At 44.6% G+C, this 26731-nt stretch overlaps 1 protein-coding gene across 5 annotated transcripts in view; it reads right to left on the reverse strand.

Annotated features, from left to right (window-relative positions):
• Kif13a (kinesin family member 13A) overlaps positions 1-26731 on the reverse strand; it is a 181374-nt gene that overhangs the window by 82631 nt on the left and 72012 nt on the right. For all 5 annotated transcript variants that reach the window (XM_048460641.3, XM_048460492.3, XM_048460568.3 and 2 more), the window contains exon 4: positions 11516-11576. In XM_048460641.3, coding sequence (XP_048316598.3) covers positions 11516-11576 — 61 coding nt within the window. The remainder of the gene's footprint in view (positions 1-11515; positions 11577-26731) is intronic.

Raw genomic sequence — 26731 nt, forward strand, 5'->3', positions numbered from 1 at the left:
TTATAAGAACTAGTTAGGAACAAGCCTAAGCTAAGGCCAGGTTTCCATAACTAATAATAAGCCTCTGTATCATTATTTGCAAGCCAGAGGTCCTGATGCAAAAGTCCTGCTGCAGCCTTTCTCACCGCTACACCTGGTGCCTTCTGCAGGGAGCAGACCCGCTGCAGACATCTAAGTGGCAATAACTCTGTGTCTATAAATTACTCAGATTCAGGGATTCCCTTATAGCAGCATAAACAAACTACGACAGAGTTTGAGCTGACTCAGAGAAGTCCTCAGAGGGTCTCAGAGAAGAGCATCTCGAACTCATCAATAAACCAGCAATTTAAGTCTCTTCCAGGATCAGGAAGGGAGACGTAATATTTCTCAATTTTGTTCCTGATGCTGAATAGGCTGGACGTGGGCAGAGTAACTTTGTGATTTCAAGAGCAAATAACATCTTTTCCTTGACTGGAATAGAAATTAAAGCTAAAGACAATTAATTGAAAAAAAAAATCCAACAAATTAGGCTATGTATACTAAAATCACATGAAAAATAACCGGAGAATTCCCTGATATATAAAGGTGCAAGAGCCATTTTGTTTTATTTTACTATTTATTCATTTATTGCTTTATGTCTTGGTGCAGGGTGGCCTTGAACTTCTGCTCTTACCCTCTACTACCTCAAGAGCAAATCCACGCACGTTGGTACCTGTCTGGAACCTGAGGGCTTGAGTGGTGGAGGCAGACAGACGAGGAGTTCGGGGTCATCCTTGGCTACAAAACTAAGTTTAAGGCTGAAGTGGGATGCAGGAGACCCTGCCTCAGAAGCAACGAAAAGCAGTGGCAGCAACAATAAAAACAACAAATGAAAGACAGTGGAGTTAGTTAGGCTATGTCCAAACTCTAGGGAATACCAGGCAATGCAGTATTTATCTGCTGAGAAGAAGGACGTGTGGTCACATTGTATAGATTTCTATCCAGGGACCCTCACAGCACACACACAGAGCAGATGTAAACATGATGACAGGTGACCGGGGTCTGAAAGCCTGTCACCTAAGACCTCACTGCTGGTAACTGTAGCTGGATGGTCACCCACAGGCAGGAACCCGTGCTGTGGGTCACTAATAAGTGGCCGGTGAGTGGCCCTCACCTTGGTCTCCATAGTGTTATAAACTCTCCTAGGTTATCCTGCAGCACTGATTGTTTATTGTCTGTCTGTCTGTCTGTCTGTCTGTCTGTCTGTCTGTCACTCTGGCTTCAACTATCAGACTACGACGACAGGGCTATTGTACCCAGCCAAGTAAAGGCACATAGCAGGTGCTTGTATTTGCTGAATTGTTCCTGGGTTGATACAGCTGCCCTCAGATTGTGTATTTCTAATTGAGCCTCCTTTCCTAATCACTGATAATGGAGTCATTGAAAGACTGTGCTTTAAGCTTAAAAGAAATAACTGTTTCTGTCTACACTTTGGTCAACGTATGACTATTTCAGTCAGTCCCGAAGGATGAGAGCTGGGAGTCAGCCTCTGGCAAACAAGCCAGAGGGGTATGAAGAGATAGGTCAATAGAATATGTTTGCATTGCATGAGTAATTTTTATCTAAAACCTTACAAATCAGGCTGGGGAGATGGTACAGTGGGTTAGGTATTTGACTGAATCACAAGCCTGGTGACCTGGGTTCAATCCCCGCAACCCATGCAAGGGTGGAGGTAGAAAAGCAACTTCAGGAAACTGTCCTCCGGCTTCCAAATGTGCTCCGCGGCACATGTAAAGGCATGCATCATACACATGATCATAAATAAAAAATACACATTACTTCTTTACTGATGCAGTCATTTTCTAGGCATCATAACAATAAACATGCATGGAAAATATCACCTAGTCTCCGTTCCACTAAGTATACTCATATGGTTTTAGAAGACAGTTGAGTATTTTTTTAGTGCTACTAAGCCTGTCATATTTACGTTTACTTATTTGTGTATACGTGGATGCATGTGTGGAGGTCAACGGACAACCTGCAGGAGACAGTTACCTTCCCTTCCTGTGTGAGATCCAGGAGCTGACCTCAGGTTCACCAGGCTTGGCAGCAAGCACCTTTACCTCCTAAGCCATCCCACTAGTCCCACGGTTTGTCATATTTAATAAAGTTTTATTCATAACTGGCAAATGAGAAATATTTGGAAAACAATATATTCATGTGTATATATATATATAAACACATAACGCAGATATTTTAGTGTGTTTCTGGAAAGAAATGTCTTTCCTCCTTTCTATCCTTAAATAACTATGTAAGACACAACTCAGGAAAGAGTCGACCAGAAAGAACTACTGTGAGGCTTATGTGCTTTCCCAAACAACTAGGTTCCTAGAGACCAGAATACATATTTATTACGACTTCATATCCCAAAGGAAACTTACTCTTTTTAAGACAAGAACATAATGACTACTTCCCTCATCCACATAAACCTTTTTTGTTGTTGTTGTTGTTGTTTTTGAGACAGGATTTCTCTTGTCTGACCTTGGCTGTCCCAGAACTCTGTAGATCAAGCTGACCTTGAACTCACAGAGCTCCACCTGCCTCTGCCTTCTGAGTGCTGGGATTAAAGGTGTGTGCCACCACCGCCCAGCATCACATAAACTTTTTCAAAAAAGGTCTTATTTGCTATATGTTTTCAAAATGTGTGTGTGTGTGTGTGTGTGTGTGTGTGTTCCACTAAGCACACACTCATGTGAGCGTGCACATGTGGAGAGGTCGGAGGATAACTCTGCAGGGATTCCCCAAATTAAACTGCTGGTTTCTCCATGCCACATGTAAGGCTCTCTCCCTGACACTCACGACTGCTATCCATTGCTCTTCGTTCTGACGACATCAAGAGGGAAGAAAGCCCTATTTTGGCAATTTTCCTTTCTTTCTGCTCACTTACTTTTAATACGTAGCTAATGGACTGTTCAAGTCCCGTGTTACTTTGTAAGTCAGATAGTATCTCCCTTGCTTCTTCTCTGACAGTGTGTTAAAGACATGCCTATCGTATGTGCTGCAAACATCTTTCCCCATTTTGTCACAAAGCATTTTTGATATTTCATATTCAAGTATTAAAAAGGGCTGCTTGGTGGCAGCATTGAGAAAGCTTGGCAACAGTCCAGCAGGTCACGGAGCCTCCCACCCCTTGATAACCCGACTCTGACCCCTGGGGCCCAGATGGTGAGAGGAGACAACCAACTCCTACAGGCTGTCCTCTGATGTCTACATGATGCACACAATGTAACAGAAATAAAAACTTCCCCCCAAAACAGGGTTTCTCTGTGTAGCCCTGGCTGGCCTCGAACTCAGAGATCTGTCTGCCTCTGCCTCCCGAGTGCTGGAACTAAAGTGGTGGAGGCATGAGTCGCCACCGCCCAGCCCTAAAAACAAAATTTGTAATGACCAAGTCCTTTCCCTTTCCTTTATGATTTCGCTCACAGTGTCTACACCTGGATTATACAGGCATCCACTCACATTTTTTTTTTTTAAGTTGAGAGCACCACCTCTCTCTCACCAGCTGAGTGACCTTGGGAAGTGCCGGTGTCTCCAGTGGCAAACAGTGACCAGAGAGCACTCCTCTACCTTCAGGTTGTCAGGCCGGTTACAGAGGCACCTGCCGCAGCGCCCAGTCAGTGCAAAACCTGGGATGTATTTTAGCCATTTTTCCATAACGAGTCACGTCATTAGTTTGGTGCAAGGAAGGAAGACACCAGTTAATCACCTTCTATATTTGCCAGAGTTCTACGAGGCATCCTTGTTGTAAGGGTGAGAGAACAGAAGATAAGACAGCAGGCTTAGAAAGCCATTTTCTCTACCTTTCTTCACGCCAAAGACCACACAAGACCCACAGTGACCCAGATGAACGAAGGCCTTTTCGCCTTTGCAGTACTGGGGACTGAACACAGGGCCTTGTACACGCTTGGTTAAACACTCTACCACTCAGCTACATCCCCAGCTAGGGGGCTTTTTAACTTTTTAGAAAATATTTTGTTTTGTTTATTTCCATTTTCTTTTAAACCTAAGAGTCTCTGTCAGCACAGGGAAAAATGAGTTACCCACTGCTTTTTGAACCTTGACTCATTAAAAAAAATAAAATAAAAGAGCAGCTATTTACGCTGCATGGTGGGAACCAGGGAATTCAAACCCTGCCTGGGCAGCTCTCATAAAAGATGCAGCATCCCCACCCTGAATGTTTCCCAATTACAGTTTACACTCAAGCAGAATGGAGGGCTGTTTTTCTAGGGGAAAGTCTACAGGGAAGTTCAGAAGTCCTGTGGGAAACAGGAGGTTCTATGGGTATTTGTTCCCAATCCAGACCGACAGAGCAAAGCCACAACACTGTCAAACCCAGGAGGCCTGTGACTTCTTAGCAGAACCAGTGCCAGGGAGGAGGTGTCTCTGGAGACGTCAGCTTCACATGCCTGGCGTGATGAGTCCACAGGGCATGCCACGTCTGACCTCACTGTTAATAAGCACGGCAGCGATGCCAAGTTCCTTCAGGGTTTATAATCGGACCTCCTATAACCATGTGGACAAGTTATAAAACACGGGCATGCCCAGAGAAACCTGCAACACAATGTGAGGGCAGTAACAGGAGCCACTGTGTGGGATTTCTGCAAGCAGAGTCACGGTCTGAGTCACCCAACACTGAGTCACGTATATGATACAGATCTCTGAAAAGCCAACACCACTAGGTCTCCACATGTGGGCATCACCTGACCCCTTGGGAAAAGCAGCAATGGCCTCCCAGTCACCGTGCAAGGATCCTAGGCAACTGTCTTTACATAGAAGGGTCCTGACAGCAAATCACTAGAGGAGAGAACCGGGAACAAAGGGAAGACAGCTGGGGCCTGGGTCTGAATCTGCCCACTGAATAAGACAGGACAGAACACTGGGGCCTAGAAAGGAGGAGAATGGAAAGAGAGGGTCTGACCATGGTGTTTATAACCCACATTTAAAAAGGCAGACACATAGATACATCATAGTCAACAAAACTCCCAAGCGGGGCACAGCACACTCCACACATCTAAGACTGGAACAACCATGCTACAGCTGAGCTCTCCAAGGTCCCCAAAGACCCACAAGTTCAAGATTGTGGTCCAGAGTAGTACTACTGGGAAATGGTGTAAGAACCTAAAGGGGGGGGGTCCTTGAGTTATCAGGGGATGCCTGAAGAGGATTTGGAACCCCAGTTTGTCCCTCTTTACTTCTTGGCCTTGAGGTAAGAGGTTTCTTCCACCTTAGAGTTCTGTCATTATACGCGGTCTTCCTGAGTTCCAAAGCAGGAGGCCTCCAAAGCCTGGGCCTCAGGTTCCCTATGGCTACGGGAGCTAACCAATACAAACAACCCAAAATTGAATTCCTTTCACAAGCCCCTTCGTTTCTCCGATTTTTTTTCTCTTTGGAGCAGGAGTTGGGGGAGCTTGGCTATCTATTGTAAGCGGCAATTCCTGGGCCTCGTTCTCTGTGAAGGTGCTTTCCCTTCCCCACAGGGTTGACAGCCACCGTCATTGTGATGAGTCTGGACTTGGCAGGGGCCCAGCTCCAAATCAAGGCACCTGGATGGTGCAAGAACAGACAGGTCTTGCTCTCATACCTCAAAGGGAGAAAAGGGCCTTATTTGGATAAGGTTGAAGCAAATTCCTTCCTCAGAGGCCTTGGGCGTGTGGACTTCAGCTCACAAAATTTCTCACATTCAGAGACTTCAGGCCATATTTAAGCTAAATGAACCCAAACTACAGTTCAGATAAAGGAACAAAGACCGTAAGGCTTGACTTGGAGGTGCAGCATTTAATTCTTAATCAACTTCAGAAGTTTACCATGGACGGACCTGGTAAAGGTAACTCGAGAAACAGGGCCATGAGCTGAAAGTAAACCACAGGCCACTTTCCAGGGTGGCTTCCAAGTGCTATCAGCATTGCCGTCTGGGGAAGTGTCACTAGTACCGAGCAGGGAGTGGCTTACCCCGACAATGTTTCCAACCCGGGGACACTGCTAGGGGTGAGCAGGGGCTGGGTTTTTTTTTTTTTTTTTTTTTTTGCTGCTGGATAAAGTGGCTGACTCTCAGGGGAGGGGGCAAGAAAACTCCTACCCGGGCACCAGTGCCAAGGATGAGAAAAGAAAACAGAGTTGGCTGAACTGGGAAGCCTGACTCCACACAAGACTACTGACAGAGAAGCGTGGGTCAGCTTTGAAAACATCTTAGGACAGCTCTCTCTAACAAGGTAGCAGACTCGGGCCTACGGTCACTTCTAGAACTCATGGCTCCTGAATTCATAGCTCTTGGGGGTGGGGGGGAGCATAGTCAAACAAAGCTCTACCAAGCACATGGGCTCAGGACTTTGGACAACACTTGCCTGGAGGGAGGATGCAATTTCTACTAGCTCTCCCAGCTAGGCTTCACACCAGGACTTAACAGAACCCCTCCAGGGCAGATAAGAAGTGTCCAGGATAGGAGTGTGCATCGCTGGTTTTGACTCAGTCTACACTGGCCACCACTTTCACCTCTGAAAGGCAGTTAGACCTTCCTGAACCTCGATGTCCTCATTTGCGAAAATGCTGACAGTAGGATTTCCTACCTAATTGTACGTTCTTGTTATTACGTCTCCGCCCGCACATAAAAGGCTCGGCACCAGGCTGGGAACGCAGCATGTGGGTTGTATTTTATAATCACAGTTACAGTTTATAATCTGCCCCTCCAAATACAGCTCAGTTAAACAGTGCTCCCGGGTGCCGGCAAATACTCTAAGGAATAGATGTGATCAGAAAGGGGAGAGCATGAAACGGAGGGGTGGGTAGGATTAAAAAGGACATCTGGAGACAGGGCTGCAGCTCAGTCAACACAGGGCATGTCTGGTGTGCACAATGTCCTGGGTCCCAGTACCAGTACAGGCTACCCCTGACGTGGCAGTGTGTAGTTATCATTCTACTTGATAGCACTTGGAGGTAAGAACAAGATGATTAAAAGTTCAAGGTCATCCTCAGCTCCAAGATACACAAGACCCTGTCCCAAAATGAAAAAGGGAGCTGGGGGGTCGGGTAGGCATTAGATGTAAGAAAAAAACCCAGGCATAATAAATATACATACTATATGTATAAATATACACATGTATACATATGTATCTACTTTTTAAAAGCTCATAAAGTTTGTTTATATTTGGGGCATCTTTACCAACTAAATATTCCTGACTTGAACTGCATGTGTCTGTTCTTAGAAACATCAATGACCTGAACCCCCAGCCTCCACCAGGTGAGGTATGTTTTATAAAGGTTAGTTGTATTGGCTTCCAAGCTGGTTTCTATCTTTGTGATTATATGCTTTAATTAAAACAAACACCAGAGTTTCTGGGCCACTGAGATAGCTGAGTGGATAAAAGGTGCCTGCTGCCAAGCCTGACAACCTAAGACCCACATGGTGGAAGGAGTGAGTTGATCTAGCAAGCTGTCCTCTGAACTATTCTCCCTCTGTGTGTATGGACACACGAGCAAGCATACATGTGTATGTATCTCTCTCTGTCTCTCTCAATGACAAATATAATGAAAAATGAGAAAGAGTTGCTGATTTGAGGAAAACTTCAAAGGCTCAGGAGCAATGTGAATGAAGGCGAGCCACTAAGAGAATGGCCATGTGCGTAAGACAATTCATAAAGCACTGTAAGAAAAAATACAACCTGGATAGAGTTTGTGCTCAAGGTTTCATTTGGTTAGGGGCTTTCGGGACAGCAGATATCACGTCTAATACATGTCTACTCCAAGGATGCTTAAGCAGCCAATCACTAGTGCTTCTGATGAGCACATGAAGAACTTTTGCAGCTTTACATAATGGCTAACAATTATCAGCTGTTTTCTGGATGCACAGAACTTGCTGGGAGTCTCAATTCATCCTCAGATCCATGACAGTGAAAGACTGTTATGACCGCCTGCCATTTGAGGCCATGAAGCCTGACTCCAGGAGCCTGTGCCTTCTCCAAGTAGTTACTAGGAGAATACTTCAATGGTCAAATACTTAGGACTAAATATGTTAAGACAAATTCATATTGCGCTATTCTGCTGACAATTTGGTTCTAACTGGACAAACATTGGTTTCTAGAATATTAATTTTGGTGGACACCGTCACTGTGAAATTAATCATTCTGACCTCTGAGCACATAAACCCCCATGACAGGCACAGAATCAAACGTGGCCAACCAGCCTGCAGCTCAGCCCTGGCCCTGAAGGCGCTCTTCTATCCCCGCACAGCAAGAACACAGTGAGGAGGCTGGGAGTCAGCTGGACATCTTTCCTTCCAGGTTGTGGAGTATCAACAAATGCCCAAGAACACACAGCTTCAGCAAATTTGAGCAACATGCCATATGGCAAGAGAGATTACATAATTTCTAGGCCAGCGTTCAGAATCTCCCAGGCTAAGGAATGTTATCCACACCAACCCCACATATACCACCACCAGACTGCTATTCTTTCTTTCCCTTAAAAACTATGTTTTCTTTTTAGTTATGTGTTATATGTGTCTGTATGGGCCACATGTGTGCTGGTGCCTGCAGAGGCCGGAAGAGACATCACATCCCCTGAGGTCACAAGAGACTAGGAGCCACCTACATGGGTGCTGGGAGTCAAACTCATGTCTCCTGGAAGAGTAGCAAATATTCTTAACCCCTGAGCCATCTCTCCAGCCCCCAGACTGCTTCTCATATCTGCAGTAAGATTTAAAGGTAAGCAGGCAGGATATATACAACAGGGCTGTTGGAAGTCACTTATCTACTGACAGGGTTCACTTTAGGAAATTATATTTTTAATGTATTGATTCCTCATCAAGAAGGTCTTAGTTACCATTAGCAGGATGTAATCATTTACTAAGATGGCTCGAATTTATCTCTATCGATGCTAACACAGTCACTTTACAATCTTTCCATGAGATTTATGTGTGGCTGCACGCTGGGGTTGGGTTAGAGACGGATTTACACAGAGTGGCCGCGCTAAAGGCCTCCAACTCTGCAGCCCATTTATTTGTCTGCCTTTCTTTTTCCCAGTTAGTCCCACCACAGAGATTTGTGCTTCTGACTCAAAAATACCCGCCAAACATTATTATACCAATCCAATCAAGAGGGTAAAGGAGGAAGAGCCCCTTCAGGGGCACAATGCCTCAAAGCGCACTTCCACGCAATGCAAATGGCTGAACAAACCAGCCTTTGAGTTGCCTCTGAGCAGCCAGCACAGCTGTGCCTCCCGCACAAAATGCATGATTCAGCTCGATGGGAGGCACAGCCACAGCTCCTCCTTTCCCTCATCCTGCCCACAGATGAGGAAAAAGGTTATCTTTATCTCACCAAAGCCTAGCAGCTTGTAGCAAAGCCAGGTGCCTTAAATCCCAGCCCAGGGCATTTTCTGGCACGCATACTGAGGCTAGCCACTGCGACCCACCCAAGCCCTGAAGTGCCATTATCAATTCCAGAGAACTTAAAGAGTTTCAGGTTGAAAAGCCAGAGGGTAGAGCATCCTGCATTAGCTTTCAATAAACAGCAAAACTTCATTGAGGATCTAATGTTCGGACATAGCGCATGACACTTGAGGGCCCTGGCATCTCCGGCTCGCTCAACCCATGAATCTACCAACCCCCACTCAGCCTGCCAGACCCCAGTTTTGAGAGCTGCTTTGAGTGCCCCGACTCAGTCTCAATGAGGCCATTATTCATGGAGCCTGACAAATAGGTTGGTTTCAGGAAATCTGGGCTTCCCTCTCCCCATATCCCTTATTTCTCACCAGAGAAAGAATGCTTCCCTCTTAATGTCTCTATTCGCAGTTAAGAGTTGCTGTTTCTTTTAAGTGAAGAAAACAGAAATCAAGTTAGTTCAGAAACCAAAAATCTCATCTACACAACCAACTTATTTTCTACGCAGATTTTGTGTAACAGTCAAACACCCGAGACAACAGCAACCACAAATTTTACTTTTTGCTAAGAGTGTCATAATAGTTGTGTAATCATGATGATATCTACAGAATAAGAAAAAAAATCTACCCCTCACCCCAGTGTTGTAAAGAGGCAGTGTTCTGTGGATCAAGAGGCCTTATTTCAAGGTGAGCTGGAACATAGCATTTGAAATGATCATGTAACAGAAAAGCGTATCGATGTTAGGCGATCAGCACACTAAAAATCATTTTTATCTTTTTATATTTCTGACTACAGGGTTTATCAGATCCTAAATTCCACAGGTATTTTCTCATCTGGATCCAATGAAGTTGTACTTGGCTGAAAAGGGAGTTTGTGGGCCCTGTGCACTACATCGCAAGAGGCTACACACAGTGGTATCTGCAGACAGCAATGAAGACGTTCACTGAGATGCTGAGGGATGCAGAAGGGAGGACCACGGACTCCTCTTCACATCATCTTAAGCAGCCTGTGCCAACAGCTTCATGTTTCACCTCATTGATCTCTACTTCCCAGCTTGGCTTTGCGAATTTCCTGTCATCACTGCCCCATTACACCCATTGCTCAGGCGCCATGTCTAGCACCCTCCCTATGAAAACCCCCAATAGAGCATCTTTTACGGGGACCCTCCATCAGTCAGAACTTAACGCCCCCAGTTAACCTGTATGGTATCCATCTGGCATAGGTGTATAGCAGCTGCCATTTCCACTTTATAGAAAGCAGGATGAAGTATAGGGAAATTAAACACTTATCCCAAGGAGCCAAAGCAGATCCCATATCTGACCTCAAGGTCCGTGGACTTGTCTTGGTACCATGACACTCGATAACTGGGCACCTTCTACATTCCTCTTTGCACTGTATGCTTAACTTACCGTTTTCTTTTTTTCAAATTAACAAGTAAAACTGATATTTACGGTGTTACATACACACTTTAATATATGTACACATTTTGGAATAGATAAATCAGGTGACCTAACATACACCTAACCTCAATACTTACAAAGGGAAAAATGATATTTTTATTTTTCATTTTAATTTATACATAATTATATGCTAATTTTCAATGCCATCTCTATACCTCCCTTAGAAACTATAGCAATTCCATGTTGTCTTCCCTCAGGTTTTCTAAACCAGTTAAAACTGGTAAAGTTTAGGTTTGACCTGGAAGTTTCTCTGAGGATAACGACATCCTTAGAAGGTGAACAACTAGAAACCTAATGAGGTTTTGAAATTTTGGTGGTGGTGGTGGGGCAGTCAAGAGTCTTGCTACATAACACTGCCTGGCCTAATACTAGCAATCCAGCTCAGCCTTGACCTGGCCTTGAACTCGGGGCAGTCCTCCTGCCTCAGCCTTCTCTGTGTTGAGGTCACAGGGGCACACCATCATACACACCTCTCTATTGAGGTTTACAAACCTGGTCTAAGGCTGCTTAGACAGAACGTGGCAGAGACAGAGCACCAACTTTCCAAACACACCCACCAGAATGAGGGAGCGGGTGTGAGACACATGGATAAACAAAACTCCAGCATAATTAGAGAAAGCAGTCGCGATGGAGGAGGCCAGAGGCCCAACCGGAACAGCCGACTTACCAGCGTATTTTGTAGTGTTTGATTCATCCATGGACCAAAAGCAATAATCAAAGGCAAACACCTAAATGAAAGAACAAAATATTAAGCTTAAGAATCAGCTCCAGAGAAGTAAACGAGGCTCAGTGAAGATGAGGGGCAGCTCAATAAAACAGCAGGGTTTGGGTGCAGCTTTCCTACGGTAATGAACTCATACGGAAGCGAAAGCTACTATTTAGCCATAATTCTAACAGGCAAACATATTAACCAGGTGGTTTATTTTTTTTTAAAGTATATTTAATAAGAATTCTCTTCCCCCATCCAAGTCTAGAAGTATGCACGGAAACCTTTAAACTGGCTCTTCCCTACCTTCTCAAGTAACGGTACACAGGTAGATTTTTACTTACACCAGTTCCTTCCCCTACCTGTGCACGCTACACACAGCTCTAGCACAGTGAAGGTTGCTCCTCTTCACAATCTGGGATTCCCTTTTTCCTCACTGTCTGAACATGCAGTCTGGCTGAGTATGGCTGGTAACTCAACCATCTGCTCCTGCAGGCACTAACCCTCCATACAGCTACTCCTACCTGGCTGCTGTCTTCCACACAAACACCACTACCTGCCCTCAGCCATTACCGCCAAAGGCACAGTAAATACTTCCCAGACTGTGTCCCAAGGAACACGAGTTCCAAGGGATGGTCCACGTAAGACGATGAGATCACACTGAAAACTGCGCACATAGACAGCCCTGTGTCCAATTCCCAGGGGAAAAGCTTTCGAAAGTCCTCCAGCAAAGAGCCATTTACACGGCCAGCCATCTCGACTTTTGGAATTCATTTCTGGGGAACACTCAAAACAAACAGCTTTAGCTTCAAAGTCATGGCTCTCGGGGATGGAGCTGCACGTGTGGCTTTTCGCCTGCAGAGGGATCCTCAACACTCCAAGGGAGAAGCACTGAGCAACTCAGCCCGGCAGTCCAGAATGGACACCACCAGCTCCTCGCCAGTGATTTCTCCTGTTCCCTCCTGCCCCAGTGGAGCGTGCCCTCTTGGAATGACTATTCTCATTTTCTTCATTTCTGCCCTTCAAAATGCTTCCTACTGAAGGTCCAGCTTAATGCATTTTCCCCCAGAAAAGACTGCTTGGTTACAACCAAAGGACATATACATACATACACACATGCATGCATACATCCATACATAAGTGTGCATGTGTGTGTGTGTGTATTTCCTTCTCTGAAATCTCATAACACTGCTTAATCCTTTTCTCTGCTACTATCCCAATGTTTTTCTATGATCTACTAATCATGATACAGGTTTGCTCAACCCTTTGATATAGTGACATGTCATTGTCATCAACACACGTGTCGGGTTGCATTCACAGCCACCCTGGCAGACATGCGCCTGAGGGCTGCAGGTTGGACATTTAGCTGGATGATCTGTGAATGTCTTAGCTCCATCCACTGGCACCCTAAGTTCCCTGAAGGCAGGAGCTAGAGCTAATTCATCTTTGAAGCCTGCAATATTTATATTCTTTGCCTTGGAATTATTTATCGGATGATTAACGGCACTGAAACTCTGCAAAAAAGCGGGTAGTTTTTATGCAATAAAAAGACTTAGATGGGCAGGAGAGATAGCTCAGTAGGTTGAGCATCTTTGTAAGCATGAGGACCCGAGTTCAAATTTCCAAAACCCATGTAAAAAGTTGGATGTGGTCACGTGTACCCGAAACCCCAGCAATTCAGAGGGGTGCGGAGTCAGGAGAATTGCTGGGGCTACAGTCTAGCTTCAAGTTCAGTGAAAGACCACCTCAAAGGAGTAAGGGAGAGTGATAAGCCACAACTCTCGTAGTTATATTCACCCCCTCCTCCCTCTCTCCCGCTTGTTCTTTCCTGTCTCCCTCTCTCAAACGTACACATAAATAAAACAAAAGTAAAGGATTAACTTCTGCTTACAGCAGTTTCGCCACTACACACAGATTCAGGCATATACAATACACATAACTTAAACCACTGACTCCAGATTCAAATTTGATACTAATAGACCCAGAAAAAAAAAACCTTTCAAATAAACAGCTATGAGGCAATGGTCTCAGCCAGCAAAATAAAGAATGCTTACTGCCTGCGAGGGTTCCTTCAATGACTCAAAAGATCACACGGGCATAATCCAGCTAACTCTCAGCCTCTGGGCAGGACTGAACTTCAGCACTGCTCCCAAGAGATCTGTGTTGTTTTAAAACATTTCCACAAATGGAGATTCTATGATTCGCCCCCCTACTTTCTTTCTATGAAATCAGATAACACTTATCTCTCCCCCTCTGGCATCTGCCTTGTTTTCCACCTAGGCCAAGACTCCTTCCTGACTGTAAATGGTCAAGAGGGGCTAGTTTCCAATTTTCAAATGTCTTTACTGGTATCCTCTGGACGACACTGAGTCTCTTTAGTAGTTCTTCAATAGCGTGGCAGTCACAGGCATCTCTGTCGGACGTTTAATAATTTGCCATCTTGCATACTGAGGCCATCAATCTACCGGTCTCCAGATGCATCGCGACTGCTTGAAAGAAAATGAGATCTATCCCAAGCTGGAAGTGCACCTGCTGGTCACAATCACTGCCCATTCCAACAGTTAATTATTTGAAACTGTTTCTTCAAATAGAAGTAAAACAAAAATTGATTTTCCATATGTCCCATTTAAAGTCTAGACAAATATTAAAATGCTATCATGGACAAAGGGGCTCTGACAGCAATGCAAGACACAGGGGTCCTTTGCCTGCCAAACCTTTAGCTGTGCAAGCTCCTGAATTTCACAGCTGTTGGTCCTAGGCACTTTAGGATAGGGATCCCTCAAGCCAATTACGGAGTGTAGGCTTCTATTTTAGTAAACATTTATCAGGAAGAAGTCTGAAGTCTGATTCATTTCACTGAAATGCAAAGACATGATATAACAGACTAGAGAAGTGTTTCATTTTAGGACTAACTCGCGTCATTAGAGCACCTCAGTGTCTTCTAATTACTCATTAAGAAGCTGCGTGGATCCTAACTGCAAAGTGGGGGATAGAAAACACTGAAAGCCTGGATGCAGCTGGGTGCTTACAGAACGACAAAAGATGGGTGTGGCAGCTTACACCTGCAGTCCCCGCACTTGGAGGCTGAGGCAAAAGGGCTGCCATTAAGTCTGAGGCCAGCCTGGGCTACACAGTAAGGTCTGGGTCAGCCTGGGATACCAAGTGATACCCTCCACAACAAACAGCCTTCTAGTTCATCACTGCCAAGAGACGCCAATCACTTTACACCTTCCCAGTTAGAAAAAGAGCCAAATGCACAGATATTCTCGTCACTGGTAAAATTAGAAAGCCATTGTTTTCCAGCAAAATCCCACTTTCCCCTTAGCTCCCCATGTGCAAAACTCACGCCAGCACTGAATTCCCCACAGCCTGCTGGACATCTGCTCCAGCTCCATCGGGCCCTTAAAAAAAAAAGTCAGCTCTGCATTTTTGTGAACCGCTGAGCATCTAGCAAAGCTGCTACGGGTGTTTTTAATAAGCCCAACTCATTGAGTGACAGATCTCCTGAAGGAAGGAGGGTACAGAATTTATGAGCAGCATGCTGTACTAACTCCCTGCTTATTGAGAGCTATGATCTCTGATGGCATTTCAGCAAAATTCAATTGTGGTTAAAAAAAAAAAACAAACCTGAAAGAAGCATCCTGCATATTCTGGGGGGAGCAGAAGGCATCAACATTCTGAGAAATGTGGTCTGCAACCAGTTTTCTAACCCGTAAAACACATGAGCCAGATACGGTGGTTGAGGCCTGTCATTCCAGCACTTGGGAGGCTGAGGAAGGGAGGTCAAGAATGAGGCTGGCCAGCCTGGGCTACTCAGAGAGACCAAGACCCCAGTTCAACAAAGCAATAAAAGCCAAATGTGAAGGCGCCTCAGTCGTATGGGATCTATGGACAGTCTTTCATTCCTTCAACCTACTTTTTATTTTTTGCGTATGACTACTTTGCTTATAAGGTACAAGTGCACCATGTGCATGCAGTACCCATACAGACCTGAAGAGGGCATCAGATTCCCATGAACTTGGAATTACAGGCAGGAGAGCGTTGCCTGATGTAGGTGCTGGGAACTGATCTCAGAACCTGGATCTTCTGCAAGGGGAGCAAGTGCTTTCAGCGCTGAGTCATGACTCCGGTCGCTCTGTGGCCTACTTGGTCCTGTCTGGTTTTGTCCCTTCACTGAAACCTCCAGCCATAATATGTTTACATAAGGAAGCAACCAGGAGGGCCAGCAGCCACTCTCAGGTTGAGTCTCAAATACTTGTCGGTTATATTTTCTGTCCTGTAGTTGCTTCAATCTTCAATGTAGTTAAAAATATCAGACAACCTGGCATAGGAGTGCACTGCTGAAGCCCCAGTACTTGAGGTAGAGGCACGTGGACCAAGCCCAGCCTCACCTTTGGAACACAGGGCCCCACCCATCCATTTCCAAAAATAACAAAATGGAAAATAATTATTCCTGAAATTTTCACATATTGTTTAAAAAATAATTTTAATTTACTTTTCATCCCTTTCCCAGGTGGAAAATGATTACTCTAAGGCATATTATGACACAATATTAAATTTTACATGGAGAAAAACTTGGAAAGCAAGTATCCATTTTTGCAACCTGAGTCAAAGCCTGTTTCCATTCACCTTTAACTTTGTCAATGCCATCTTAAATGTCACTCCTTTTATGAGAGCTTTATTGAGGATGCTTCATGTAAAACTTTCTTAATATATCATCATCAACATGGTGTGTGTGTGTGTGTGTGTGTGTGCAGGCCCATGTACTATCTAGCACACATGTGGAGGCCAGAGAACACCCAGTGGGGATCAGTGATCTCATTCTGCCTTTGCCTGGGTCCAGAATTACACTCACATTACCAGGCTGGGCAGCAAGCACGTTTGCCCCTGGAGTCTTCAGGAGCCTAGAAACACTTCTAACTACTTTGAACTCCACGCCTGCCTGATCACACGCTGTGCATGTGTAGACACGTATCTCCACTCATCTATGGTTCCCTTTGTTCTGCTATATTAGTCACTATTAAGAGGTCAAGGGCTTTGTTCTCGTGCTTTAGGATCCATCAAATAAAAAGACTCTGAAAATGCGCATTTTAGTCTAGAGCAGGTGCTTGATGAATGGGCCTGGCTAGTTTTATGTCAACCTGACACAAACTGGAGTCGTCGAGAGGAGGGAACTTCAATTGAGAAAATGGCTCCAGAAGATCAGGCTGTAGGCAAGCTTGTAGGGCATTTTCTTAAGTAGTGACTGATGGAGGAGGGCCCACTGTGGGTGGCACCATCCCTGGGGTGGTCGTCCTGGGCTCTATAAGAAAGCAGGCTGAGCAAGCCACAAAGAGCAAGTCAGTAAGCAGCATCCGTCCATGGCCTCTGCATCAGCTCCAGACGCCAGGTTCCTGCCCCGTTAGGGTTCTTGTACTGACTTCCTTCACTGATGGACTATGTTGATATGGAAGTGTCAGCCAAATAAACCCTTTTCTCCCCAAATTACCTTTGGTCATGGTGTTTTATCACAGCAACAGAAACCTGACAAAGACAGTGAGTTATCTCTTATCTGGACAAGCTTGTGAATCTGCATTTTTACATGTATTTTCACACATAATTATAGCACAAATTCTAGTTGGTCTTAATAATAAAAATCCAGAGTCAGATATAAGAGGTTAATGCTGAAGATCAGAGAAGCAGAGTGGCCAGTCACTAGAGAGTTCTTTTTCCTCTACCAATGCACAGACTGAAAGGGTGATCCTGTCCTCAGACTGCATTTCCCGACTGCATCTGTCTCCACCAAACCTCAGACTACCCTGAGTGTCTGTCTCCTCCCACCTTATATTCCTCCCTCTGCCCAGCCACATCTCACCTGTCTCTATCTCCCTAGTGCTGGGACTAAAGGTGTGTGATCCTAAGTGCTGGGATCACCTTTGTGTGAGCTTTGTTTCTTTCTCTTTTAAACAGATTCAATCTCAGGAAGCCCAGTGTGGCCTTGAACTAACAGAGATCCCTCTGCCCTCTGTCTCCTGGGATTAAAGGTGTGTACCACCACTCCCTGGCCACTAGTGGCTTAGCTCTGCACTCTGACTTTCAGGCAAGCTTTATTTTTTAAAACATAAACAAAATATCATGACATATAATAGCACGGATCAGCGAGGGCAAACCCTTCAGTAACACAGACAGTGAAGATCCACATTCACTTCAATTACAGGAAGACAATACGTAGCATTTTTAAAAAGTTCATGCAAGAAGGGTTGCTGCAGCTCTATACAGAAAACACTAGTTCAAGACACGTGACTTCCTAGTTCCCAAATCTAAAGTTCTGAGTGCTTAAGAAGCCTGCTCCATGTGGAGTTGCTCTGCTCTGTATGAGCGCATGGGTCTCTCTCCTCCACCCTGGCTTCATCGCCTCTTGGCTCACATCTGTAGACCCAGCTTTCACAATCCATCCTGCACAGTCTCCTATCTACGCCCCTGATCACTCTGCAAATCTCTAATTCTCCAGGTGTAGGAATATGGGCTTGCCAGGGTCCTGTTTTGTTTCCTTTAAAAGAAAAAAAATAAACTTTGAAGCTTTGCAAGATGACAATAAGAAAGATGTTTCTGGAATGTCCTCATTCACAGCGTGGTGTTACGAGAACCGAGTCACAGCAGAAGACTAGGAACGCTCGGCATTCCATCCCATGCGGATGCCATTCAATGCCTTTCTCACTTCCCTCCCTCCTACCATCAGAATTACAATAAAACAGCTAACCAGCACTGTGTGTAACAAATATATGCCAGTTATTATTGTTATTATTATTATCATTATTATTATTTTAAGCTAAACCTTACTTAGAAATCTCAGACAGGAACTGCACAGGAAGCCCGTTTGACCCCAGCACTGTCCTCACGGCTGCTGTTTGTGGAAGTCACTGGACCAACCACAAACTTCAGCCTGTGTCTGAACACAGCTGCCACCGCCCAGGGAGAAGAGTATCAGAGCCACCAGCCTTACCAGCCAGGTCTGTTGACAGACCTCCCTTCCTGTTTAACAGTCTGTCAAGTCATTGTTGCCTTTTCACGGTGTAATTAATCATTTCCTTCATACGCGCTCGTAAGTACACATCAAACGATATCTTGGGTTACACAGTCAACGGTGTCTGACTGAAGATTTCAAGCAGCTAACAGCAGTTGGAGAACACCCACAAGAAATAGGGCCTTGTCGCCAAGCTCAGGGACCTCACCATCCAACACAGGCGGAAACAATGCTCTGCAAAGTCCCAGAGGTGGGGACTCAATGCTCTAAGAGGGGCGATGGCAAGGGTCTTTTCAGGAACACATCCATATTGACACCCAATTCAGAAGGAAGTTTGGAAATAGCAACTAACTAGTTCTCCCAAATCCCATGTGAAAGTTTTAACAGCAGCCGAGGGCTTCCACTGGACACTGGTGTGTGTAAACCAGCGGTGCACACTCAATGAAGCATGCGGCCAATGCAGGCTCTTTCGACTACTTAGTTCAGGACACAGAGGCCTTTATCATCACACCCAACACCAGTCCACTGGCTGCAGAGGGACGGAGAAGACGTGTTACATCCTCGGTCAGTGGGTGCTTTTTTATTAGTCTTCTCATGCCCCGATTAAACGTCTTCAATGGTACACTCAGAACTGCAATGTGGGTATTTCTAAAAACAGGGTATTTCTTTAAGAAACACCAGTGAAAGTCCCAAGCATCTGAGCTTGCAGTGACAGCCCGCCCACCATCTTGACAAATGGCCACTGCCTGTCACGAAAGAAAGAATAAAATTCACCCTGACATCAGTTACAACAGGTGGCATCTGGACCTGAATCCAAAGAGCTCACCTGATGTGCTTTCCACACCCTGTGGGGTAAAGGCTTCTTCTCTCTACTGCCAGAGAGAAGATGAGCTAAGCTGGCTTCAAGGCACCAGGTCCCCAGACTCTAAGGATCTGAGGCAGCCCAGTGGTGGAAGACACAGGAAGGGGCTGAGGGCGAGTTCACTCTGCTAGGGGAGACCTAGGCAGGATTCTAGAGGCTTTCACTGTTCTGGAGAGGAAGATGGACCATGGCCAAGAGACAAGGGAGATGATAATGTTCTCTTTGGGGATGAGAAGGGAGCAACCTGATACCCTACCATCCTCATCTATGGGCATCCTTGGGCACAGAACACAGTCAGAACAACTGGTTCCAAATAAAGGCAGGCACAAGATGGCTGAGATGTGAAGTCTACAGAAACAGTAAGACAAAAATACACAGTGATTTGTTTCTCAAGGCTTTGGAAAAAAATTTTTCAATGTGTTAGGATGACAAAGTGTGAAAGATTTGCACTACTGTTCCAAATGACTCCTTGCCCTCACGGAAAGGGTTACATGCTCCCACTATGACCATGTTGCCTGTCAGACCTGCAGAAGGAGACTGCAATTCCCGATCCCACTGATACCAGGTTGGCCACATCACTGGGTTTGGCCACGTGCATGCATTTGAGCAAAGCACCGACTGCAGGTTCTGAGGAGCAGTGGATTGTAAGCCTCTGCCACAGAATTAGTAAATCCCAGGCAGGAGTAGATTCCTCCGACTAAAGCCACAGGTGACAGGGGACTGACACTAACCTTAGAGAAAGAGACCATTGTCATTTCAAGGCACTGAGCATTTAAGGGTGTCACCGCTGCATCACTTGGCATGAACAGGCCAACACAAGGCATTAGCATAACAGACAGCACTACTGTCTACCCAGGGTTCTCTATTCGCCCGTGTTTCTTGCGTCTGCAGCCTGGTCAATGTCTCACGTGCATGCCTCTGCTTATATAACCTGAATACATGCAAACCCTAAATGATCCTCCTGACCTACCAGAGTAAGATCTGACCCTATACGCTATCTTTTCTCTTCGTTTTCTAATCCACAGCTTTTCCTTTCATGTAACCTACACTAGCCAGAGTGGGTACAACTCATGACACCTTCCTTTTCTCCCCACCCCACTCCCAGCACTGGGGACTGAACCCAGGGACTCAGGCACACCATGCAGGGGCTCCCCCAGCTGAGTTACACTCCCAGCCTTCATTACTTCCTAATGCATTGATTGCTTCCTAATCTCTGCCCCATGTACAGCATGATTCCTACCCTGAAGTTCTGCCCCTGGAAACTTTACACATACATGCATGCATGCATGCACGCATGCACACACATGCACGCACGCACATGCACGCACGCACACAGACTATCCTGAAGCTCCGCATTCAGCTTTGAGCTTTTCTTCCCGTGAAGTCATGAAGACTGAAGTGCTGACAGATGGTGGACAACAAAACCCATCCTCTGTTACTTAAAATACCACGTTCCTCTGGTCACCCACACCACACTGAATTCTAGAGAGCAGACACTGGTGCCATGAGCACTCGAGGGGGTTCTAGGCAGAAGGGGAAGGTTAGGCTGCTATTGAACTTGCATGACAGCAGGACGTCAAGACCCAGACACCAGGACAGAAGTTTAACTAGGAAAGACACCAGCCCAAGCTAAGACCAGGTGTTTGTGACCACCATGTTACTATGAAGCTATGTGTTTGCTCAGAGCAGAGCAGTCCAATAAGAAGGCAATTGGGAACCACATATGTAATTTAAACTGTTTTCATGACATACTTATAAGCAAAAGGAAGACAAAATTAGTTTAGTGACATATTTTAAGTTAACCTAGTATATCCTACATATTTGTATGCTTCTTTCCTTTTACCCTTGTAGTAAGCCTTAGAAAACTGCTATGTATTTTATACTTACTACTCAGCTCAAGTCAGAAGACCCACATAGTACATGCCTAATAGCCTGACCCAAAACTTTGTACTCAGCAAAAGGGAAGGTGTACCACAGACCCCAAGACCAGACTGAACAAAACCAAGTCTCAGATGTCAGAGTTGTGCATGGTCCCCTTTCTTCCTGAGAAACGTTTATAAAGCCAGCTTTGGGTGTTTATAGCGTACCTTTGTACCAGGCTAGCTTCAAACTCTAGACCCCCTGCTGTGTACTCGGTACTGGGATTACACACATCTACCACCAAACCTGAATGTCTTTAAACAAAGTGGGCAGGAGCATAGCTCACTTTTAAGTGTGTGCCTACCATGTGTAAAGCCCTGAGGTTGAGCCTCTACAGTTTTTTTTTTAAAACTGAAAATAAACTTAATTCACAAGGTTGAGATAGTAAAATAAATCATGCAGTAAACTGTAAGATATTGTGCTCATAAATTTACAGTGAGCAAGTTGACTAAAAAGAGAGATGATCTAAATAAGATGATTGGCAGATATTTTTATTTCTTCCCAAATGCCTCCTTCTTATTAACTTGCTCAATAAAACACAATAGATAAAACAACCTTTCTTTTCCGTGTGTACCAGTGCCCGCCAAAATCCAGTTTAGCAGAAGATGGCCCAACCAATAAGCAACCGCAATAGTACCTTTGCACTACGACAACAGACACACTTCTCAGGCTCTGGTGCTCATACAACAAAGGCTCTTTCTTCTTCTGAATCTACAGACGTTATAGACATATAAACCTGTGTCTCCATGTTGGTCTGAAGGACCATTGTTCTGGAGGGACACAGACCTTGCTCCCATATGCACTGCAGAGCATTCATCAGGTCAAAGGATTAACAGGCAGGTGGGCGGGCAGTATCAGAGATGAATGCTTCTCCACTCAGAACTTAGAAAATCTGACACTTACCAGACAGAGAAATCCAAAAGATTAGGGACATGGCAATCTACGTTTGGTGTGTGTGTGTGTGGGGGGGGTGTCATTCTCTGTCAAGGTTCTGTCCATCAGCAAGGGAGGCATAACCTTCTCCAACTGACTTGCCTGTCGAACTTCCCTTGCTTCACTGAGTAGTTTGTCTGAGCTGTGGTCACTGTCTTGAGGAACCATTGTTTTTTTTTTTAACCAGAATATAGTTTTGCCTACTCCAGAACATCATGGATTAATAGCAGACTCTTAGAGCATCGAGTCTTCTCAGGTTGGTTTCTTACACTCATTAATATGCACTGGAAGCTCCACGGTGACTTTTTGTGCGTGGATAGTTCATTTCTCTTTTACCTTTGAACAATACCACATCAAGAGCCTGTACCGGGATTCATTACCCATTCTCCTGCAGGAGGTCATCCTTGCTTTCGCATTTGGCAATCATGAATCAAGCTGCCATAAACTCTTGGGCGCAGTAGATACAAAATTTCGGTTGTCTGGGTAAACAGCTAGAAGCTTGATCACTGGGGTCATGTGGTAAGAATATAATTAGGTTTTTCAGGAGTTGTGGGCTGTTTTTCAGAACGCCTGGACCATCTGCCTCATTTTGCCAGCAATAGCAGAGGTCCTGAAGCTCCACGGCCTTCATTCTGGTTTTATCAGGCTTGGAGATTCTAGGCATCCTGTAGGTGTGCTGTGGCATGTCACTGATGTTTTAATGTTAATTCTCTAAGGACATGATGGTAACCTACTGACTTGCTTACCAATTCATTAATTCAATCATTTGATATCCCTACATCTTCTTTAGGGAAATGTATATTCAGATGTTTTTATCCATTTTTAAATTGACTTTTCAGATTATTTTTTTATCCATTTTAAAACTATTTTTCACTTTTCTTTCTTTTTTGTTGAGTTTTAAGCAAAAGTGATTTGGATACAAATCTTTTATTGGGTATTTTCTAAATATTTGTCCCAGTATCCAGCTTTTCTTTTTATGTAACATTGTCACCGGCAACGCCACTTTCGCTTCTAGTAAAAGACCCCATCTTTTTCTCCTGTGCTTTCAGCTTTGTCTTCGCAAGGTCATCACCGAGCCAGGGCACCTCCTCCCTGTCATCATCTGAAAGCATTCCTGTTGTGCATTTTACATCGCGGCCTGCAATCCATTTTGAATGAATTTTGCTGAAGAATGGAAGATCGGAGTTTACTTTTTAAAAAAATGTGGCTCTTCGATTGTTTCCACATCCTTTGTCTCGTTAGCATCTCGCTGTTTTCTTATCTACTAACTTTTCCAGTTCTTTAAGCCTCTATTTTCAGTTTGATGTAAGCTGCTATAGAATCCTAATGCTAAATTTCCAGTTTAGGTTTTGGACTTTTCAGACTGAGAATTTTTAGTGGGTTATTGGTTTCTTGAGTTATATAACATCAATTTCTTGCTAACATTTTTCAATCTGATTTTTTTTTTTATCTCCTTAGACATAACAAATGCATTTAAAGTTTGGGCCTGGCAATTTGATATCAGAAGCATTCATAGGTCTATTTTTTTAAACTTTTATTTCTGCTGGTTCTTATTATCTTGTGTGTAGTTTATCTCTGAATGTGCGCTTCACTTTGTGCTTTGCTTTGTGTTGCTATGGATGGAACCCGGGACCCTGTGCACACTAGGTGAGCCCTCTGCACCCACAGCATTGGACTCTATGCTCTTAAAGGTGGCTGTGGGATCCTTAAAGACAGGAACTTCATCAGCTTCCTCCTGTAGTTTCTAGGCACCTGAATTCTGGGATTGCTTCCGTATGACTTCAGTCCATGAGATTTCCTGGATCATGCAGTGACCTGCCATGCAACTTGTTTAATTATTGATTTCTGTTAGTCCATATGTTTCTGAGACAGTGTCGGGGTCTCACCATGAAGTTCTGGCTGGTCTGGATTGGCTATGTAGACCAGGGTAGCCCTGAATTTGGGGCAAGCCTCCTGCCTCTGTCTTCTGAGTGCTGGCATTATAGGTTTTTGTTTTGTCTGACTAACTCAGAGTCTCATTTTGTTGCCTAGGTTGGCCTTCCTCAGCCTCCTAAGTGTTGGGATTACAGAAAAGTGCCACCACACTGTAACACAATGACTTAGATTTGATAGTAATCCACCTGGGGGCTCATTTGTTTTTGTTTCCTGTCATGTGTCACCCAAGGCCTGCTCTCAACCCACTGTGCTGACTACAGTACATGGAGTTTAGCAAGGACTTCAGTTCTGGGTTTATGTGAATGAGCTGTAGGTAGAAATTTCTATCCCGCCTGGTTCCGCAGCCATTCAGTCCCAAAGAAACACACAGAGGTTTATATTAATTACAAACTGTTTGGCCTCTTAGCTCAAGCTTATTATTAACTAGCTCTTACAACTTAAATTTAACCCATAATTCTTGTATGTGGTTAGACATGTGGCTTGGTACCTTTTCTTAGTGAGACATTCTCATCATGCTTCTGTAAATGGAGATTGCGTGTTGGTTTCCTGGCTGCCCAGACCCAAATAACCACACAGAAACTATATTAATTACAACACTGTTTGGCCAATGACTCAGGCATATTCCTGGTTAGCTCTTATATTCTAAATTAACCCATTTCTATTAACCTATGTATCACCATTAGGTTGTGGTTGGTTGGTAAGGTTCTGGCATCTTTCTCCTTCAGCAGCTACATGGCATCTCCTTGACTCCGCCTACTCTCTCTCTTTATCTCTATTCAGACTTCCTGCCTGGCTTTACCCTGCTAAGCCATTGGTCGAAACAACTTTATTCATTAACCAATAAAAGCAACACATACACAGAAGGGCATCCCACATCAGCTTCCTCTGCCTTTTCTCTTCCCAGAATTCTCCTAGTCTGGGTTGCACCACCTATACTTCCTGCCTGGCTACTGGCCAATCAGCATTTTATTAAATCAATACAAGTAACAAATCTTTACAGTATACAAGAGCATTCTCACACAGCAATGAGCCCCTATACCTTGTCCTGCCCCATAAGGCTGCCGTTGTGTCGACTTGAGCGCTGCATGTGAAACACTAGATTTGTCTCTCTAAATTTCTGGGGTCCTTTCAGAACTTCATTTAGTAATCCCTCACTAACCCTGATATACATCCAGTTTCTTTAAGCACAGGCTTAAAGAACTATAATCACATTTATGTATCTGTGTTTGTATGTATGTGGGAGGGTACACGAATGTCTGGGCACATGTGTGAATGTCAGAGAATGTCTGGGAGTCCACTCTCTCCTCCCACCACATGGGTGGGTCCTGGGTCTTGAACTTAGGTCAGCATCTTAAGCATAGGCTTGAAGTGTTTTCAGTTGAACTTAATGGAGGAGGTGATACTGATTCCCTGGTGTGTCATTTCTGACTTAAAGGTCAGAATGGGAACGTGGATCCTATGATCCTCAGACACTTGGCTCCCATGACCCCAGAACAACAGATTTCATAGTGCACACATACACAGTCCACCACCACCACAATGCCAAGACTAAGCCTGCTTCATGGACGAGTTGCTCCTCCTTGAAATATTTGCTAAGGTGAATCACCCTGTCTGTTCTGAGCTCTCCAATCACTGGGGCCTAAATCTCAGTCTTACAAAGCATTAAAAAAAGCATCTTTGGTTTTCTTGCTTGTTTTCAATATACACATGCCCTAAATCAACTTCTGTGTCTTTAATATATTTTACTCTATTTTATCAGTTATTAGGTTTCAAAACAATGTTTAGGCTTCCCAAATGTACCTCATAGAGTAGATATCAGCTATTAAATATTTTTTAAAAAATATATTAAATATACTTTGAAATACTTTTAAATATTTAAAAGTGTATCTATGTTTGTTTCCAGTTTTTTGAGACAGGGTTTCTCTGTGTAGTCCTGACTGTCCTAGAACTCACTCTGTAGACCAGGTTGGCCTCAAACTCACAGAGATCCACCTGCTTCTGCTTCCCAGTGCTGGGATGAAAGGCATACGCTACCACTGCCTGACTCATCCTGGCTTCTTTGTGGGACACAAAGTTAGTTTATTACCAGAATGAAACTATATACCTTGCTCTGGGAACAAAGAAAAGAGACAAGATAAGGGAACGTATATCCTCCATGGGCAGCAAACTTGCAAGGCTGTGAATTTTAGGGATCATAGTCACCCCAGCGACTCCTCAGGGAGGACTGCCATGATTCTCCAGGTCTGACTGTGATGGCTGGCCTAGCTCACTCCAGAAACATCAGCTCCTTCCTCTTTCTTAAGACATCTCCTGTTATTTATTCAATGCATGCCTTCCTTGCTGGAGTTCAAACTCTTCGTGCCAAAGACAATATGAATGATGCCTTCAATAAATGTAAAGCATGAAATAACATTTTATCGGTTTTCCATAATCCAGAGGTGTATTAAGTGTCTCCTCCACCGCCCCCGGGCTATGAAGTAGGTCTTTCTTGTCTCTCCTCCACACGCTCACGTGTCCTATATTC

This window comes from Myodes glareolus, chromosome 14 (genome assembly GCF_982192425.1).
Source record: "Myodes glareolus chromosome 14, mMyoGla1.1, whole genome shotgun sequence".
NCBI lineage: Eukaryota > Metazoa > Chordata > Mammalia > Rodentia > Cricetidae > Myodes > Myodes glareolus.